We start from the raw sequence: 20,415 nt of genomic DNA, 5'->3' as shown, positions 1-20,415 counted from the left end.
TCAAGTTACTGCTTATACCACCTATTGATTTATTTCATAGTATTTATCACAATATAAAATTACTTCATTTTCCCCTTTTAATTTAAAATCTTTTTTTTTCTCCAGACTAGAATGTAAACCTCATGTGGGCAGCAGACATGTCTGCTTACTTTTTTTTTTTGAGACGGAGTCTCCCTCTGTCACCCAGGCTGGAGTGCAACGGCGCAGTCCCGGCTCACTGCAGCCTCCACCTCCCAGGTTCAAGCGATTCTGCTGCCCCAGCCTTCCAAGAAGCTGAGATTACAGGCGCCCACCAGGCCCGGCTAATTTTTGTATTTTTAGTAGGGGAGCAGTCGGACTCTGGACTACATTTCCCAGAGGATTCTGCAGGCCAATATCACGTCTCGCGAGATTTCGGCTTCCTCTTAGCCAGGTGGCAGAATCTTTCGCTGTGCGCAATTAGCTGCTGCCATGCCTTGGAGTCCGGAGCAACTTGGCCAGGCTGGCCCCGAGAGGAACTAGAGAAAGCTGAGGATGAGGAATCCGGCTCCGGTCCTTTTGTGTGTGGAGGGCTGAGGAGAGGAGTTTGCGTGTGTGATTGCGATGGTTGCCGTGGGTCTTCATGGTCTATGACTGTGGCTGTGTGGTGCTGACTCTGTGTGATCAGGTGGGCGCTTGTGACTGTCCGCACTCGGAGTGGATGTGTGTGTCCTGGACGAGCCCCGTTGTTTGTGCGGATGTGGACAACCGGTGACTGTGTGGTTGGGGCTGCGTGTCCCAGGGTGGGTGTGTGACTTTGCGTGTGTGTGCAGTACTGTGTGTGCGTGAGTTGCAGGTATGTGGCTGTGCAGGTGCAACTTGTGTGGCCCCGTGGTCTGTGTGAGAGAGGAGAGTGTGATTGGCTGTGAGGCAGAGGGTAAGTGGATATAGGGAGGCCTGTGTGCGATTGGAACTTTGTGTGTCCCCTTGAGAGAAAAAAGCCTTTAGGGAGTTAGGGCAGGTCCTTGGTAAAACACCTTTAAACAGAGAAACAGCCTGAAAAATCAGGCTGCAGGCACAGAGAAGGAAAACTAGCAAAGGGTGTTGTCCTAAGGGCATTCCTCAGCTGCATTGATAAGGGACCGAGGCCCAACATAGAAATGCCTTTGTCCTTTGTGTGACCAGCCGGCTTCCAGGAAATAGTGGCTTTTTTGTGGGCAGGTATACGGTGGGCTCTGTTAGATTTTGAAAGGAAGGTAAAGGTTAAAGAAAGAGAGTGAGTTGGCGGCTCTATGGAGGGGACAAACTGAAGCGGCAGAGCCCACTGCCGCTTACAGGCTGGAGTAATTATAGGCCTGGGCAGGAGGGGTCTGGGCAGTATGGCTTGTTGCCTGGGAGAATGTTGATAAGGATGTTTCTTGGGCCTTTCCCCAGCAGGATGTGATAAGGAAGTCAGGCGGTTGGGGAGGATGTTTCTCGAAGCCCAAACCCCAGTGGAATGTTTCCCTCTGACCAGGGTCTGTGAAATGGTGGGGGCTTACAAATCGGTGCAGCTTGGACTAACAGGCTCCGGTTGCCACTTTCCTTTTCTGGACATGCTTTGGACTGTGAGCCAAGCCTCTGTGAATCATCACTTCAGCCCCTGATTGGTCCTGGGCCAAACTTTCACTTCAACCCCTGATTGGTCTTGGGCCAAAATTTCACTTCAGCTTCTGGTTCATCCCAGGCTAAGGTCCCAGGCCAAGCGAAGTAGTGCTTTCTTCAAGACAGCTCACAGACCAGTGAGTACATTCTTCCCCTTCCCAGTTCACGAAACCCCCAGATTCAGCCTCCTAGTTGGCAACCCTCTTTCGGGTCCCCTCTCCGCTGGGGAGAGCTTTCTTCTTTTGCTTATTAAACTTCTGTTCCAACCTCATCCTTTGTGTCCACGTTCCTTAATATTCTTGGCTGTGAGAGAAAGAAGGCAAAGACAAAAGCCTTTATCCTAACAACTCAATTGCTGGAGAGAAGATTCATGCATGTTCTATGTGGCATCACACGCCATAGCCCTGGGATTGAAAGCCATGCAGTTTAAGGGATGGTGTTAATCTCAGTCCAAATAGGTAATAAGATCTTTCACTTTGCTATATTTTAGGGGTAGGAATGAGATTGGGGGTTTGATCAATAGTTTGTACCCATAGGACCAGGGATTTGCCCAGTCACCTGTGAGTAAATGCTTGGGCCAGTTTCCATGTCTGTATTGAATTAAATACTCATACGGTGGTTCTGTGATTTTGTCAAATACAGATTTGGTCTTTGTCCCTATTTCCTGGCATACAACTCCTAAAATCCTTGGAATGCCCTAAGGGCTTGCTTTTTTTTTTTTTTTTTTCTTTTCTTTTCTTTTTTTTTTTTTGAAATGGAGTCTTGCTCAGTAACCCAGGCTGAAGTGCAGTGGTGCAATCTCCACTCACTGCAACCTCTGCCTCCTGGGTTCAAGCAATTCTTCTGCCTCAGCCTCCCGAGTAGACTACAGGCATGTGCCACCATGCCCGGCTAATTTTTGTCGTTGTTTTCTTTTTTAGTAGAGACGGGGTTTCACCATATTGGCCAGTCTGGTCTCGAACTCCTGACCTCAAGTGATCTGCCGGCCTCGGGCTTCCAAAGTGTTGGGATTACAGGCATGAGCCACCGCACCCAGGCTTTGTTTTTTTATATGTTAGTGATTGACCGATAGCCTCAGGATGCGGGCTGGTCATCAGAAAGGCCAAGGCAAGATTAGAGGGTTGGGACTTTCAGCCCCTACCCTCCCACCCCTGGGGAGTGGAGGGGACTGAGGATTAAGGTGATGGCAAGTGGCCAATGGTTTAATCAATCATGCCTATGTAATGAAGCCTCCTTACAAAGCCAAAAGGAGTGGATTTGGAGAGCTTCCAGAGAGCTGAACACATGGAGGTTCCTGGAGGGTCGTGCCCAGGGAAGGGATGGAAGCTCTGTGCCCCTTCCCCCATACCTCGTGTTAGGCCTCTCTTCATCTATATCCTTTGGAATATCCTTATAATCAAACAGCAAATGTGTTTCCCTGAGGTTTGTGAGCCATTTTATTCTAGCAAATTAATCAAACCGAAAGAGGGGGTCGTAGGAACCCCAAATTAAACCCATCAGTCAGAAGTTCCAGAGGCCGGGACTTGTGATTGCTGTCTGAAAGGGGGGCAGTTTTGGGGGCTGAGCCCTCAATCTGTGGGGTGACACTATCTCATGGTAGGTAGTGTCAGAATCGAATTGGTGGACACCCAGCTGGTGTCTGCTGCAGAACTGATTCCTTGCTTGCTGATAGGGAGAAATCTCCTCATATTTTGAGGCCACAGAAGTCTTCTAGGTTGATTGTTGTGGTTTTGGTGTGAAGCAGAGGAAGAACACAGGTTGAGTTTTTTCCAAACGGGTTCACATTGGGGGTCCTCAATCTCAAATCCATCAACTCCATCGCTGAATTTTTATTTGTGTATTTATTTTTATTTTTAAGGTAGAGTCTCACTCTGTCTCCCAGGCTGGAGTGCAGTGGCATGATCTCAGCTCATTGCAGCCTTGATCTCCTGTGCTCAAGCGATCCTTCTACCTCAGCCTGCCAAAGAAGCTGAAACCAGAGGCACACACTAGCACTGTGGCATAATTAAAAATAATTTTCAGCAGAGAAGAAGACTCACTATGTTGTCTGGGCTGGTCTTGAACTCCTGAGTTCAAGTGATCCTCCCCCTCTGCCTCCAAAGTGCTATGATTACAGGCATGAGCTGCCTCACCTATCACTGATTTTCTTTTTCTTTCTTTCTTTTTCTTTTTTCTTTCTTTCTTTCTTTTTTTGTTTTGACAGAGTCTCACTCAGCCTTGCCCAGGCTGAACAGCAGTGGTGCAATTTTGGCTCACTGCAGCCTCCGCCTCCCGGGTTCAAGTGATTCTCCTGTCTCAGCCTCCTGAATAGTTGGGATTACAGGTACCTGCCACCACACCAGACCAATTTTTGTATTTTTAGTAGAGACAGGGTTTCACCATATTGGCCAGGCTGGTCACGAACTCCTGATCTCAGGTGATCCACCTGCCTCAGCCTCCAAAAGTGCAGTGGCAGGATCAGGGCATACTGCAGCCTTGACCTCCAGGACTGAAGGGATCCTCCTTCCTCAGCCTCCCAAGTAGCTGGATTATAGGCATATGGCACCATGCCGGGCTAATATTTGTAATTTTTGCACAGACGGGGTTTTGCCATGTTGCCCAGTCTGGTCTTGAACTCCTGAGCTCCAGCAATCTTCCCACCTGAGCCTCCCAAAGTGCTGGGATTACAGGGAAGAGCCACTGCACCCAGCCTGTCACTGCACTTTTAAAGGGAAGGAGGACTATAGTGAGATTCACTAAGGCTTAGAGAAAAGGTAGAACCCTAGATAGATTAAAAGACAGAAATTATAATATCCTTGAGATGATAATATCCAAATTTAGCTTTCATAGATAGGGAAATTTGAAGTACATGAGACTATAAGGTGGCATTTTGTGCAACTAATTAAAACTATGTTTGAAAGAGAGCAATTGCATTTTCATTACTAATATTAAGCAACAATGAAAATAAATAGAAATAACCAAGAAATTGTTATATTTAAATCCTCCCTCCTTTTTTTGAAAGAGAAGTGTTGATATTTTTAGATTCTAATCAAAACTTCTCTTTTAAAATAATTGATGATTCTATGGAGATAGGGAGGGAATAACCTATGTTTCTTGAACACCTAATATTCCACTTACCCGAAAGTAATTTATTCTATATTCTAGTTTTTTTGTTGAGACAGGGTCTTGCTAGGTTACCCAGCCTAGAGTGCAGTGTGGTGGTCACAGCTCACAGATCTATACCACCATGCCTGGCTTTTTATTTTATTATTTTATTTTAATTTACTTTATTTTATTTTATTTTATTTTTTGTTATTTTTGCAGAGACGGTGTCTCCCTATATTTCCCAGGCTTGACTTGAACTTCTGGGCTCAAGCGATCCTCCTGCCTTGGCATCCCAAAGTGCTGGGATTATAGGCATAAGCCACTGTGCTCAGCCAATATTATAGTCTTGATAGTAGAAGTGTCTCAGTGTACTGGAAAACTTTGTCTAAATTTTGAAAAAATATTTAAAAACATGTTGGTTTTATTTGGCCAATACTGATTTCTTTGCTCCATCATTATTTATTGGCATTATCAGTCAGTTGACTTTCAATTTCCTTACATCCCTTTCACTCCATTTCTTTTATTTTGTACCCCAAATAGAAATTATTATTATTTTTTAGATGGATTCTCGCTCTTGGCTCTTGTGACCCAGGCTGGAGTGCCGTGGTGCAGTCTCAGCTCACTGTAATCTTCACCTTCCAGGTTCAGACGATTCTCCTGCCTCAGCCTCCTGAGTAGCCTAGATTACAGGCATGCGCCACTACAGCCCGCTAATTTTTTTATTCTTTTTTCTTTTCTTTTCTTTTTTTTTTTTTTGAGATGGAGTTTTGCTCTTGTTGCCCAGCCTGGAGTGCAATGGCATGAACTCTGCTCACTGCAACTTCTGCCTCCCAGGTTCAAGAGATTCTCCTGCCTCAGCCTCCCAAGTAGCTGGGATTACAGAGTGAGCCAACACACCTGACTAATTTTTGTATTTTTAGTAGAGACACGGTTTTGCCATGTTGGCCAGGTTGGTCTGAAACTCCTGATGTCAAGTCATTCACCTGCCTCGGCCTCTCAAAGTGCTGGGATTACAGGCATGAGCCACTGTGCCCAGCTTATTTGTATTTTTATATTTATTTACCTTTTGATAGACAGTCTCGCTCTGTTGCCCAGGCTGGAGTGCAGTGGCACAGTCTGGGCTCACTGCAACCTCCACCTCCCAGGCTGAAGTGATTCTCCTGCCTCTGCCTCCTGAGTAGCTGGTATTACAGGCACCTGCCACCACGCCTGGCTACCTTTTGTATTTTAATTAGAGACAAGGTTTCACCGTGTTGGCCAGGCTGGTCTTGAACTCCTGACCTCAGGTGATCTGCCCACCTTGGCCTCCCAAAGTGGCCTTTTTGAGGCCAGGAGTTTGAGACCAGCCTGGCCCACATGGTGAAAGCTGCTCTCTACCAAAAATACAAAAAAAAAAAAAAAAAAAAGAAATTAGCTGGGTATGGTGGTGTGTGCCTGTATTCCAAGCTACTTTGATGGCTGAGTCACAAAAATCACTTGAACCCAGGAGGCAGAGGTTGCAGTGAGCTGTGATCACCTCACTGCACTGTAGCCTGGGTAACAGATTGAGACTTGTCTCAAAAAAAAAAAAATTCTTGGCAGACGTGGTGGCTCACACCTGTAATCCCAGCACTTTGGGAGGCCAACATGGGTGGATCACCTGAGGTCAGGAGTTTGAGACCAGCCTGACTAACATGGAGAAACTCCATCTCTCCTAAAAATACAAAATTAGCTGGGTGTGGTGGTGCATGCCTGTAATCCCAGCTACTCAGGAGGGTGAGGCAGAAGAATAGCTTGAACCCAGGAGGCAGAGGTCGCAGTGAGCTGAGATCACACCACTGCACTCCAGCCTGGGCAACAAGAGTGAAACTCCGTCTCAAAAAAAGAAAAAAAAAATGTTTACTTTGGATAAATACTTAGAAATGAAATTTCCAGGTCAGCCTTTAGATATTATTAATGGATTTAATATGAAAAACCTTTACTTGAGGATGTATAAAGCTTTAAAAGACAGGGTCCCTATTCTTAAGTTATAAATAAAGCAGCATTTGTAAGGTAATATTCAGAAAACATCAGATAATATCCTATAAAGTCCTCCTGTTCATGCTGATGACAATGGATGGCCAGTTAAGGATGACACTTCATTCTGTCCCCTGCAACCATGGTCTTGACATGTCTAAATGATACTGGCCCTATGAGAACACTGTGGATGTGAAAGCATTTCCTCAAGTTATCTTTTTGGCCTGCTGGTTTTAATCTAATGATGGGATATCCAAAGTGAATCTAAAGGAGTGACATGATTGTGCATCTGTTGGGGGGAATCAGAGACAGCTAGAGCAAGGGCAGACACATGCTGAACTCCTCTGTCTTAAGAGCTGAAGCAAGCAGCAGTGTTGCTAGCAGAGCTACTGCACATCTGTACATGAGGCTCCAATGGCTCTGACCTGTTTTTTTCCCAGTATGAACATAATACTTGAGGCAAGTTAGATAATCAGAGTTGGCCAGGCATGGTGGCTCAGGCCTGTAATCCTGGTACTTTGGGAGCCAACGTGGGTGGATCACTTGAGGCCACGAGTTTAAGAACAGCCTCAGCAACACAGTGAAACCCCATCTTTACCAAAAATACAAAAATTAGCTGGGTGTGGTGGCAGGCACCTGTAATCCCAGCTATGGGAGGCTGAGGTTGCAGTGAGCCAAGATCAGGCCACTGCACTTCAGCCTGGATGACAGAGCAAGACTGTTTCAAGAAAAAAAAAGGGAAAGGAAAGGAAAGAAAATCACAGCTTGTTAGCCACTTGCAGGTAAACACATATGCACAAAAGTTATTCAGTAAAAGAAAAACAGTTTTGGTGTATCTTGAGATTTTGTTTTATATCCAAAGGAAGACTATATCTTTTATCTTTGAACTACTCTTTGGAAAATGCCTTCTATATAACAAATGTTATAGTTTTCTTCTAATTGGGTCTTGAGGTCTCTCAGGAGAATGGCTATAAACTCTATCTCACTCTAATGGGGCTCTAGGGGAGGGGCCCGTGGGTCTTTAGAGTAGCCTTTCACCAGAATTTTCTTTTTCCTGGACCACAGCCTAATGCTCAAGTATCTGACCCATGACCAGGTGTCTCACAGGAAATTTGTTTATACTGGCAGATGCCCTTGTAACTTTTGTTTGACCTGTGTGCAGTTTATTCCTACCATGACGCCCACTCTTTTTTTTTTTTTTTTTTTTTTTTTTGAGATGCAGTCTCGATCTGTTACCAGGCTGGAGTGTAGTGGCACGACATTGGCTCACTGCAAACTCTACCATCTGGGTTCAAGAAATTCTCCTGCCTCAGCCTCCTGAGTAGCTGGGACTACATGCGTGCACCACCATGCCCAGCTAATTTTTGTATTTTTAGTAGAGTCAGAGTTTCACCATGTTGGCCAGGATGGTTTTGATCCCTTGACCTCATGATCTGCCCTACTCAGCCTCCCAAAGTTCTGGGATTACAGGCATGAGCCACCGCACCTGGCCTTTTTTTTGGGGGGGTGGTGGGGGACAGGATCTTGCTCTGGTGCCTTGGCTGGAGTGCAGTGGCAGGATCAAAGCTCACTGCAGCCTTGACCTCCTAGTCTCAAGCAATCCTCCCACCTCAGCCTCCCAAGTAGCTGGGACTAGAGTCATGTCCCACTACATCTGGATAATTTGTATATGATATCTATTTTTGTAGAGATAGAGTTTTGCCATGTTGCCCAGGTTGATCTTGAACTCCTGAGCTCAAGCAATTCACCTGCCTTTGCCTCCTAAAGTGCTGTGATAACAGGTGTGGGTTACCACACCCAGCCAATGTACATTTAATTATCAAAGTACTATCTATACTATTTTATGGAAGTACTAATTATCAAAGTGCAATAGAGGTTTTGTTGTTGTTGTTGTTGTTTTTCTTTTGAGACAGAGTTTCACTCTTATTGCCCAGGCTGGAGTGCAGTGGTGCAATCTCGGCTCACTGCAACCTCCACCTCCCGGGTTCAAGTGATTCTCCTGCCTCAGTCTCCCAAGTAGCTGGGATTACAGACATGTGCCACCACACCCAGCTAACTTTATATTTTTAGTAGAGACTAAAATGGTCTCTCCGTGTTGGTCAGGCTGGTCTCGAACTCCTGATCTCAGGTGATCCATCTGTCTTGGCCTCCCAAAGTGCTGGGTTTACAGGTGTGAGCCACTGTGCCCGGCCAATAGAGGTTTTTAAACTTTTTGTAGATATTTTTGAAAGATCCTGTCTTCCTTTAAGAAAAGAGACAAGGCTGGGTGTGGTGGCTCATGCCTGTAATCCCAGCACTTTGGGAGGCCAAATCATATGGATTGCTTGAGCTCAGGAGTTTGAGAGTAGCCTGGCCAAATGGCAAAACCTTGTTTCTACTAAAAATACAAAAAAAAATTAGCTGCGCATGGTGGCACATGCCTATAGTCAAAGCTAATACAGAGGCTGAGGTGGGAGGATCACCTGAGCCTGGGAGGTTGAGAGTGCAGTGAGCTGTGATTGTGCCACTGCACTCCAGCCTGGGCAACAGAATGAGACCCTGTCTCAAAGTGAAAACAAAAACAAAAAAATGAAACAAGATAAAAGAAAAAAAAAAAACAAGAAAGAAAATGGTAAGGGGGAAGAGCCTATTTATTAAGCTTTTGTTGTAAATAGTAACTTGCATATCAGATGTTTATTCTTGAAGCTTTGCCAGGCCTACAGCTTGCTGTGTGCTTTTCAACTCTATTTCATTTATTTGGGAAATAATATGTCAATGTACTTTATTCATTCCCAGCTCTAACCATGGAATACTGGGAAAGTCCCATTCTATGAAGGAGGTTTGCTGGCCACAACAGGAATATTCATGAACATGGAGGTACTTTGTTGAAGTTGCACTAATTTTTTACTCTTCCCCACTCTCAGCCTAGCCAGTCTGCTCACTATATTCTCTCCATCCTTCAGCACCCTTCCATCTCTTCCTTTCATCTTAAAAACCTTTCCTTTAATTTCAACAGTGCTGCCTGGGTTTGTCATTTCAGGGGTTGGGCATGTTCCAGGATCTGTCTATAGACTTCCCTCAGGAGGAATGGGAGTGCCTGGACACTGCTCAGAAGGACTTATACAGAGATGTAATGATGGAGAACTATAGCAGCCTGGTCTCACTAGGTAAGGATGTCTATCCCCAAATAACTCATGAATCTTGGGTGTAGCTTTCACTTGTCTGGGTGACTTTTCACCTGATGCTTAGGGAATTGTGGGGTCCCTCCATCTTCTCCATGCTTCAGACCTTTACACCTTTCTCTAGTCCTTCATGAGTACTAAGGGACTAACTTTGAATTCAGGAACAGCACAATTATGTCTTACTTCTTTTTTCTTTCTTTCTTTCTTTCTCTTTCTTTCTTTCTTTCTTATTTTTTTTTTGAGATGGAGTCTCACTCTATCGCCCAGGCTGGGGTGCAATGGCTTGATCTTGGTTCACTCCAACCTTCATCTCGGGTTCAAGCGATTCTCATGTTTCAACCTCCTGAGTAGCTGTGATTACAGGCACCGGCCACCACACCTGGCCAATTTTTGTGTTTTTAGTAGAGACGGGGTTTCACCATGTCTGTCAGTCTGGTCTTGAACTCCTGACCTCAAGCAATCCACCTGTTTTGGCCTCCCAAAGTGCTGGGATTACAGGAGTGAGCCACTATGCCTGGCCATCTTACTTCTTTTCTTATAAACAGGTCTCTGTATCCCAAAGCCTGATGTGATTTCCTTACTGGAGCAAGGGAAAGAGCCCTGGATGGTTTCAAGGGATGTACCGGGAGGATGGTGCCCAGGTGAGTAAGGACTGAGCAGATGGGGAAGGCACTGTTGTTTAGAACCCAGCTCATCAGGGAGGCAGCACCGTAAAGGTATTGGTTGAGGAATCTCTTCCGCAAGGTCCCATGTAAGACTTGTGGCCTAAGACACATGGAGAAAAGTCAAGATACCCCCACCACACACATTTTTTTTAATTTTTTTTTAATTTGAGAGAGAGTCTTGCTCAGTCACCCAGGCTGGAAAACAGTGATGCAATCTTGGCTCACTGCAAACTCCGCCCCCAGCTTGAAGCGATTCTCCTGCCTCAGCCTCTAAAGGAACTGGCATTGTAGACACCTGCCACCATGCCCAGCTACTTTTTGTATTTTTAGTAGAGAAGGCGTTTCACCATGTTGGCTAGGCTGGCCTCGAACTCCTGACCTCAGGTGATCCACTTGCCTTGGCCTCTGAGTGTGCTCGTATTACAGGTGTGAGCCACTGTGTCTGGCCAAGAACCCCATTTTACCTCCACCTCTTCAGTCTGTGCTACCCTCTTGTCATAATTTCTTTCCATTTCAAAGAACAACGTTCTCTTCTTCAGAAGCCATCCTGTTTCCTCTATCTTGGAGCTACTTCTTTAACTTTAAAATTTAAACCCGTGTTGTTGCTTTAAAAACAAATCTTTTAAAATGCATTTATTTTTCATACTGATCCTTGACTTTTCTTGCCTTGTCTTTTCTTGGCTAGTTTTCCTTTAATGCAGCCATTTCATGCATCAATGGATATTCATTCACTATTTTTTGTTTGTTTGTTTGTTTGTTTGGATACAGAGTCTCACCCTGTAGCCTGGGCTGGAGTGCTGTGGCGTGATCTCGTCTCACTGCAAGCCAATAAGAAGCGCTTGGGGATGACCTCCCTACAAGCACAACAAAACCTTTCCTGCGCATTTCTGCGCTGGAACGCCTACCCTTAGTGCCATTTCCTGCACTTTCTTGCAGATTTGTACCAGGCGCTGGAGACCCTCCCACCTGGTCCATGCCCACCTCCCGGTGAGCACCGATACCCAACCTTGTGCACCGCCAGTCTTGTTATCAACAAACAGGCTAGTAAATTATAAAAAATAAAATAAAGGAAATGTAGCTGGGCGTGGTGGCGTGCGCCTGTAATCCCAGTTACTCCGGAGGCTGATGCAGCAGAATCGCTTGAACCCAGGAGGTGAAGGTTGCAGCGAGCCAAGATCGCGCCACTGCACTCCAGCCTGGATGGCAAGAGCGAAACTCCTTCTCGAAATAATAAATAAAATAAAGGAAATGGGGCCGGGCATGGTGGCTCACGCCTGTAATTCCAGCACTTTTGGTGGCCGAGGCGGACGGATCACTGGAGGTCAGAAGTTCGAGACCAGTCTGGCCAACATGGTGAAACCCCGTCTCTATTAAAAATAAACAATTAGCCAGGCATGGTGGCGGGTGCCTGTAATCCCAGCTATTTGTGAGGCGGAGGCACAAGAATCGCGTGAATCCCGGAGACAGAGGTTGCAGTGAGCCGAGCTCGTGCCACTGCGCTCCAGCCTGGGTGACAGAGCGAGACTCCATCTTAAAATAAAATAGGCCGGCCGAGGGTGCTGATACCTGTAATCACAGCACTTTGGACGCCGAGGCGGGTGGATTGCCTGAGCTCAGGAGTTCAAGACCATCCTGGCCTACATGGTGAAACCCCATCTCTACTAAAAATGCAAAAATTAGCCGGGCATGGCGGCGCATGCCTGTAATTCTAGCTACTTGGGAGGCTGAGGCAGGAGAACCGTTTCAACCCAGGAGGCGGAAGTTGCAGTGAGCCGAGACCGCCACATTGCACTCCAGTTGGGCAAGAGGATTGAAACTCCGTCTCAAAAAAAAACAAAAAAAAAAAAACAAATAAATAAATATAAAAGAAATAGACAAAGCAAACCTTAATGCATGAAGTCAAACAAATGCTTTCACTGCCAGGCTCCATATTTGCAAAACTGAACCTAAGACAATGTGCACGTTTCTAACTAGCAATTCTGGAGGACAGATCAGGGAGGCAGCCTTAGCTTGCTTTTCTGCAATTTAATTGACTGGTCAGTAAAATCAGTGTTTGCAGGCACTTTCAATGTTCTGTAGTGGGCTTCAGTGCCTGTGGCAGGCCAGGTTTCCAATAGCAACCAGAACAGTTTCTACTAACCCTTTACTATAATTTTGGTGAATGCATAAGTTAACGTTAAAGAAATGGAGAAACTGGTGCCTGAGTATCAGGGATGGAATGTGAAAACAAACCCATTGAGACCCCGCCTGGGTTTTCTCAGACCCTAAAGTCTGATCGAATAATGATAGCATTCGTACACATTCACCTCGGCCTGTCTTAAGATTCAGAAACCTTCCAAGACTCTAGAGAAATCTTTCCAGACACTAGACCCGAGTTAAAGATTAGATGTTCATTGAATGAAACACTCCTGCTTGTAGGTGAAATCCCACATGGAGCTTAAGCTCTATATAAGCACCAGAAAAAAAAAAAAAAAAAAAAAAAAAAAAAAAAAAACACTTGTAACTTTGAGTTGATCTGGTGGTTACCTGGGGCTTCTCCCTGTAAGTGGCTGCAGAAATAAACTTCCTTCTTTCCCAGTCTGTCTGTATCTTATTATTGAACAATTGCGATGGACCTGCCCAGCAAAGTCCTCTTTTGTGTGGTTATCTGGGACTCCTCTTGGAGGGAATATTTTAAATTTTCCATTTCAAAGCATTCTGTTGGCACTCTTACACTGTTTTTCTCTGCCTGCCCTGGGACCTGAGTTCTCCTGGACGCGAATCTCCAGCCACAGAGCCTAGGAGCCCATTCCTCCACATTCTGTGACTGTTACCCAAACACAGGGAGAATTTGCAGAAAATAAGCCTAAAAATCTTGCCATTCTTTGCAATAAGACCCCACATTACAAACTGCTGAAAACAGGATTTTAGCCTGAATAGTTTTTTCCTCTATTTGAAACCAATCATTTCCCTTTACAATTTTGGAGGGAAGTTTCAAAATCAATCAGTAAGCACCCCCCACCCCAGGTTTATGCTTATGTAAAGTGCCCCCTCTGCACATGCAAGATTGAATAAACCTTGAAAATATAATTCTAAGTGAAAGAAACCAGTCACAAAGGACCACATGTTATGTAATTCCATTTAAATAAAATGTCCAAAATAGACAAATACATAGAAACAGAAAGTAGATTAGTGGTGGCCCAGGGTTAGGGGAGTTGGGGAAAAATGGAGGGATATGGGGTTTACTTCAGGGTAATGAAAATGATCTAAAATTTATTGTGGTGATGTTTGCATAACAGTGTAAATATACTGAAAACCATTGAATTTTACACTTTAAATCGGTGGCTTCTGTGGTATGTTATCAATATTTCTCAATAAAACTTCAAAAAATAGTGCCTATGTGTCTCTTTATGTATTAATCCTCCAGAGTCCAGTCCATATTTTTTACATTTGATAAAGAAATTAAGATTTTGTTTCTTCTTCTTCTTTTTTTTTTTTTTTTTTTTTTTTTTTTTGAGACAGAATCTCCCTCTGTTGCCCAGACTGGAGTGTATTGGCACAATCTTGGCTCAGTGCAACCTCCAGGCTACTTTTTGTATTTTTAGTAGAGACAGTGTTTCACCATGGTGGCTAGACTAGTCTCAAACTTCTGACCTCAAGTGAGTCCCCCACCTTGGTCTCCAAAATTGCTGGGATAACAGGCGTGAGCCACCGCACCCAGCCCAAGATTTAGTTTCCGTTGTTTTGATGCCCTAGGGCCATCTTATTCTACCTTAATTTCTGACCCATCATCTCAGTGGAAATTTTACATTGGGTCCCAAAGTATTTTACTGTTTTTAAGATTTTATCAGATGAGTACAGTGGCTCAAACCTGTAATCTCAACACTTTGGGAGGCCAAGTGGTGAGGATCAGTTGAGCCCAGGAGTTCAAGACCAGTCTCTGAAACATAGTGAGACACACATATCTACAAAAAAAATTTTAATTAAGTGGGCATATTGGTGCATTCCTGTGGTCTCAGCTACTACGTAGGCTGAGGAGGGAGGATCACTTGAGCTCAGGAGGTTGAGGCTACAGTGGCCATGATTATACCACTGCACTCCAGCCTGGGTGACAGAGTGATACCCTGTCTTAAAAAAAAATTAATTGGAATTTTTTTTAGAAAACAAAGTATACACTTAGTGACTTGATACAAATGGATGAATTTTATAATCTACAGAAACCAAAATAAATAAATAAATAAATAAAAACCCAAAGCCATTCTTCTTATGTGAATCTCTGGTGTCTCTGAATTTTAAGAATTGTGAATTATGATTAATAACAAATATGCATGACAAGGACTCAATAAGGGATAAGCATTAATAAACTGCCATGCACACTTACTGGTGTAAGGCCTTTAAAGATGTACAAGAAAAAGAAAGAAAAGGCATTGAAAAATTGCATTGCCTACCAAAACACTAAAGTTTACCTAAGTCCATTAATCAGCACACACACACACACATGCATTGGGTGTGTAAAATGGTCAACACGGTCTCCTATGAATGTATCCTTTTATTAATAGGTCTGTGGGGGTAAGAGATGAGGTTCTGTAGATCCTGGAATCAGGGATGGGGAATCTGTGGGGTCCCTGGGGTGAGAGATGACAATCTGTAGATTAGTGATGGGTGGTCTTTGGGATAGTGATGAGGTCCATGGAATCAATTCTTGTGGGTATGTAGGGTCAGTGATGAGGGAATCTGGTGTCAGTGATGGGATGTGTGTGGAATCAATCTTTGAAAGCCAGATTTGTGGTGTCATCTCTCAGGCTGACACATCCTAATCTGTGTGTCCGTGGTGGAAATTTTATGGGGTCAGAGTGTGACAGTCAGGTCCCTGACACTGTGTGTTCTGGGTCTGGCCAAGTGCACAGATTCCCTTGCCTGGTCCTGGCTGGAGAGGCCCTTCTCAAGGACTCCTCACATGAAAGGTGGGTTGGCAGTGCATTTTGTTTTTGTTTTTGTTTTGTGGTGGAGGTGGGGGTGGGTTGGCTTTTTCTTTAGGGTTTAGTTTTGACTCTTAGAGACCACAGACACATGCAGCTTTTAGGAAGAAATTTTTGTCTGGGTGGTTGCTAGGTCATTTGGGCCAAGCCATCTAATGGGAGTAAAGCTGACCGTTCCCTCAGCGGGTTCAGATCTAGGTGGTCATTTTAAGGTGTCCTCAAGGTGGCGTGCAAGTGGGTTGTGTCTTTGAGTGGCAGATGTGCGGGAAGAAACAACTAAGAAGACCCAGGAGCGCTCCTAGGCTGGATCTGTCACAGCTGGAAGAACAGCCTAAGCCATCAGGCGCCAATGGGAGGTACCTCTGGGCTGTGAGAGGCTGGTGAAGGCGGGACCTCCAGACCCAGAGATTCTGGGCACAGAAGCCTGTTACTGCCAGACGCTGAGGCATTGCCATGGGATCCAAGGTCGTTTCGGGTCAGATCAGAGCCTTTCTCAGATAATTATTTCGGTAACTGGGGAGCTCTTGTCCAGCACACGCCCCTATGAAGGCTTAATGTGTCATCTCCCGCAGAGTCTTCTTTGGTCTGACAGCCACTTGTTTCTTACTTCCCTGTGCTGAACTCACCATCTGCTCCTACATACCCCAGGCATTTGCCACATGCTGGTCCTCTCTTTCCTGACAGCCAGGCCATCTCTTCAGCTTCTGTGAGGACAGTTCAAATTATGGAGGAGGGGGCAGGTGCAGGGCAGCAGTGCTGAGGGGAGTACCGGGCAGTTGGGGGAGCAGGGGCTCATTTTTCTTTGTAGCTCAGATTCCTAAGCCTGTGACTTTGAGTATCGGTGTCTTCCTCGCAATATTTCAATCTGAGTTTCTTGGGGAGAGTGCAGAATTGGAACCCGATGGAAGCCTGGTGGGGAGAGGGGTGGGTGGAGGGAACATGGAGAATGTGTCAGGTGGTGTCTATTCCTGGCACCTTACTTTGCCTGCTGGAGTTTCCAAGTTTGTTCCAGATGCACTCTCTTGACCCTGAAGGGAACTGAGGGGGGATGTTGGTCGCCAGTGTGTGTGCCCCTGGACTCGACTAGAATTGGTTCCACAGAGTGTTATTTATTTATTTATTTATTTATTTATTTGGAGGGAGTCTCGCTCTGTCATCCCAGGCTGGAGTGCAGTGGGGCAATCTCAGCTCACTGCAACCTCTGATTCCCAGGTTCAAGTGATTCTCCTGCTTCAGCCTCCCTAGTAGCTGGGACTACAGGTGTCTGCCACCACACCTTGCTAGATTTTTTTATTTTTAGTAGAGACAGGGTTTCACAATGTTGGTCAGGCTGGTCTCGAACTCCTGACCAGGTGATCGACCCACCTTGGCCTCTCAAAGTGCTGGGATTACAGGCGGGAGCCATCACACCCTGCCAGTCCCACAAATTTAGGCATTATGGTACATTGCTACTTTTGAATCACTTATTTTTTACTTGTGTTTTTCCCCCTCCTTTTATTGATTGATTGACACAGAGTCTCGCTGTGTCACCCAGGCTGAACCGCAGTGGCACAATCTCAGTTCATTGCAACCTCTGCCTCCCGGATTCAAGCGATTCTCCCACCTCAACCTTCCAAGTAGCTGGGATTACAGGCACATGCCATCACGCCTGGCTAATTTTTGTATTTTCAGTAGAGACAGGGTTTCACCATATTGGCTAAAGTGGTCTCCAACTTCTGAGCCCAAGAGATCTGCCTGCCTTGGCCTCCCAAAGTGCTGACATAGGCATGAGCCTCCTTGCCCGGACTTCCCTCCTTTTCCTTCAGGGATTTTAAATGTTTTCTTTCCTCCATTTATTAAATTATATGTGATTGCCTTGAGGATTTCAACTTGAATTAAAATTACATATATTTACCTGTCTTTATTAATATTTAAACATACTAAAATAATACATGTTCATAATGAAAATGAAACATTACAAATAAATACACAGGAAAGGCAGTATTCCTCCTCCAGTTCCATTCTTGAAATAACCAGTTAACAAGATGATGAGCATCTTTCCATGATGTTCTCTAAAATTCATATAAGTATTGGCCAGCAAACAACAGAATATACAGGTCAGGCATGGTGGCTCATGCCTGTAATCCGAGCACTTTGGGAGACTGAAGCGGGTGGATCTTTTGAGGTTAGGAGTTCGAGACTAACCTGGCCAACATGGTGAAACCCCATCGCTACAAAAAATGCAAAAATTATTTGGGCGTGGTGGCGAACACCTTAATCCCAGCTACTTGGGAGGCAGAGGCACGAGAATCTCTTGAACCCGGGAGAAGAATGTTGCAGTGAGCCAATATCGCATTACTGCACTCCAAACTGGGTGACAGACTGAGATTCCATCTCAATAAATAAGTAAATACATAAAATAAAGAGATAAAAAGAAAGATGAAAGAAAGAAGAAGAAAGACAGACAGACAGAAAGAAAGAAAGGAAAAAGAAAGAAAGAACGAGAAAGAAAGGAAGAAAGAAAGAAAAGGAGAGAAGTCATGTGCTCAGGTTGCTAAGATCGATGGTAAGAACAAATCCTCTAGCGGTGAAAATGTAAGAAGGAAAAAGAAATTTCTGTTAGTCTTGTTTGTTGCACCCCAAGCTCTAAAAAGTACAGTCACCTGTGTGATAAGTGCTTAGTTAAGATGAAAAAGGCATTAAATTTGTGCATGGAAATCATAAACAGAAATGTGTTTTGATTGACAGCAATTGGGTCAATGCTACACAAGTTTCAGGCATCCACTGCAGGTCTTAGAGCACGTCTCCTGCAGATAAGGGAGGGCTACTATATAACATTTCTTTCTTTTTTCTTTAATTATAAAGCATTCTCCTTTTTTAATATAACAGTTTGCCACATATATCACTTTAGGTATAAAGATATTAGTATACCTGTATAGTAGATAAAAAGCTAACTCATTCTTTGTAAGAGTTAAAGTATCTTTCATTATATGAGCATTTAAGATATTAAAGTACTTTTGCCACCAAAAATAGTGCTTCTGTAAATATTCTTTTACTTATTTCTTTATTAATTTTTACTTCTGCTGAAACAAATTGCATGAGGAAACAAGTGTGTGTGTATAAAGTGTAATATATGTATATATATATTTAATATGTGTATATACAACTTAATATATACACATACATACAATAACATATACAATTTTTTTGTTTTGTTTTTTGAGATGGAGTTTTGCTCTCTCATCCAGGCTGGAGTGCGGTGGCGTGATCTTGGCTCACTGCAACTTCCACTGCTTGGTTCAAGTGATTCTCCTGCCTCAGCCTCCTGAGTAGCTGGGAATACAGGCATCTGCCACCATGTCCAGCTAACTTTGTTTTTTTAGTCGAGATGGGTTTTCACCATGTTGGCCAGGCTGCTCTCAAACTCCTGACCTCAAGTGATCTGCCCACCTTGGCCTCCCAAAATGCTGGAATTACAGGCATGAGCCATGGTGCCCGGCCTAACATATACAATTTAATGTATATACAAATATAGGTTGGGGGCAGTGGCTCACTCTTGTAATCCTAGCACTTTGGGGAGCTGAGGTAGGGGATTGTTTGAACCCAGGAGTTTGAAATCAGCCTGGGCAACATGGTGAAACCCTATCTATACAAAAAACACAAAAATTAGCTGGGTGTACTTGCAGGTGCCTGTGCTCCCAGCTACTCAGGAGACTGAGGTGGGAGGATAGCTGGAGCCTGGGAGGTCGAGGCTGCAGTGAGTTGTGATCATGCCGCTGCACCCCATTGTGGGTGACAGAGTGAGACCCTGTCTCAGACAAAAACGAAAACAAACTAAATATAATGTTTATATGCTACACCCTTGATTTCTTTCCAAAGGGTTATATAACACTGTACTTTCACCAGCAATATATGTGACTACTCATTTCCTATATACTTAGTAGGCCTGAATTGCCCAAACCTGGCATAGTCCAAAGAAAGGTTCGACTCTATCCTAGCTCCTGGGAAATAACCTCTAAGTCCTTGGAATCTCCTGCCTACCTGGGAGTTAACAACGTGATTTATTATGGGGACCTTAGACCACGCAGTGTCAGCTTGATCTTGGGAAGGGTGGAGACAGAGAAACTAAGGTCATCCAAATGGGTGTTCTTGTCCATGTGACCAACCTCCAGTAAAATGCTCAACACCAAGGCTCAGGTAAGCTTTTCGTTGGGGAGTATATTCTGTACTTTTTGCCACATATTGCTGTGTGAATTAAGCACTGTCCACACGATGTCACTGGGAGAGGACAACTGGAAGCTTGTGCTTGGTCTCTCCTGGACTCTGTCCTATGCATCTTTTTCTGCTGCTGATTTTAATCTGTCTTTTTGTTGTAATAAACTATGAGTATAACAGCTTCACTCGGTTTTGTGAGTCTTTCTAATATTTGGGACCTCAGAACACAATGTTGTTTCTTTTTAATTGAATTTTCCATGTTATGTAAGAAACCTATGTGCATAATTGAAAAATCACAAACTAAGAAAGAGTTTTCCATGCAGTCTACTCCCCCACCCTGTTTCTCCAATGCTCCCAGGTCTACTTCCTGAATAATCAAATGTTTAAATTTTCTAAACAATTTCTAATCTATATATCTGAATGCTTATCTCTATATTATATAATAGGTAGATCCTGCTCCTTCTCAATATATCAACTTGATATAGTACCTGATGGATTCCTGTTCTGATAGCTGATGACTTGGCTTACACTCACCCCTTACCCCAGTGCCTGGACCACTTTTCAAACATGGTGCTCTCACCATTTTCATTTTCTTTTTCTTTTCTTTTCTTTTTTTTTTTTTTGAGACAGAATATTGCTCTGTCACCCAGGCTAGAGTGAAGTGGCATGATCTGGCCTCACTGCAACCTCCACCTCCCAGATTCAAGTAATTCTCCTGCCTCAGCCTCCGGAGTAGCTGGGATTACAGGGACACAC

General features: G+C 44.3%; 1 protein-coding gene across 2 annotated transcripts in view; it reads left to right on the top strand.

Annotated features, from left to right (window-relative positions):
* LOC112204096 (zinc finger protein 850-like) overlaps nt 1-11,590 on the top strand; it is a 29,588-nt gene extending 17,998 nt beyond the window's left edge. For both annotated transcript variants that reach the window (XM_054686313.2, XM_063797779.1), the window contains exons 2-5: nt 9,457-9,537; nt 9,701-9,827; nt 10,388-10,483; nt 11,276-11,590. In XM_054686313.2, the coding sequence (XP_054542288.1) occupies nt 9,526-9,537; nt 9,701-9,827; nt 10,388-10,483; nt 11,276-11,418 (378 nt within the window). In that variant the 5' untranslated portion in view covers nt 9,457-9,525 and the 3' untranslated portion in view covers nt 11,419-11,590. The remainder of the gene's footprint in view (nt 1-9,456; nt 9,538-9,700; nt 9,828-10,387; nt 10,484-11,275) is intronic.
* The last annotated feature ends 8,825 nt before the right edge of the window (nt 11,591-20,415 follow it).

The sequence above is a fragment of the Pan troglodytes genome, chromosome 1, assembly GCF_028858775.2.
Source record: "Pan troglodytes isolate AG18354 chromosome 1, NHGRI_mPanTro3-v2.0_pri, whole genome shotgun sequence".
Lineage (NCBI taxonomy): Eukaryota > Metazoa > Chordata > Mammalia > Primates > Hominidae > Pan > Pan troglodytes.
Note: the sequence above shows the minus strand (reverse complement) of the source record. Positions and strands in the feature narration are given on the sequence as shown.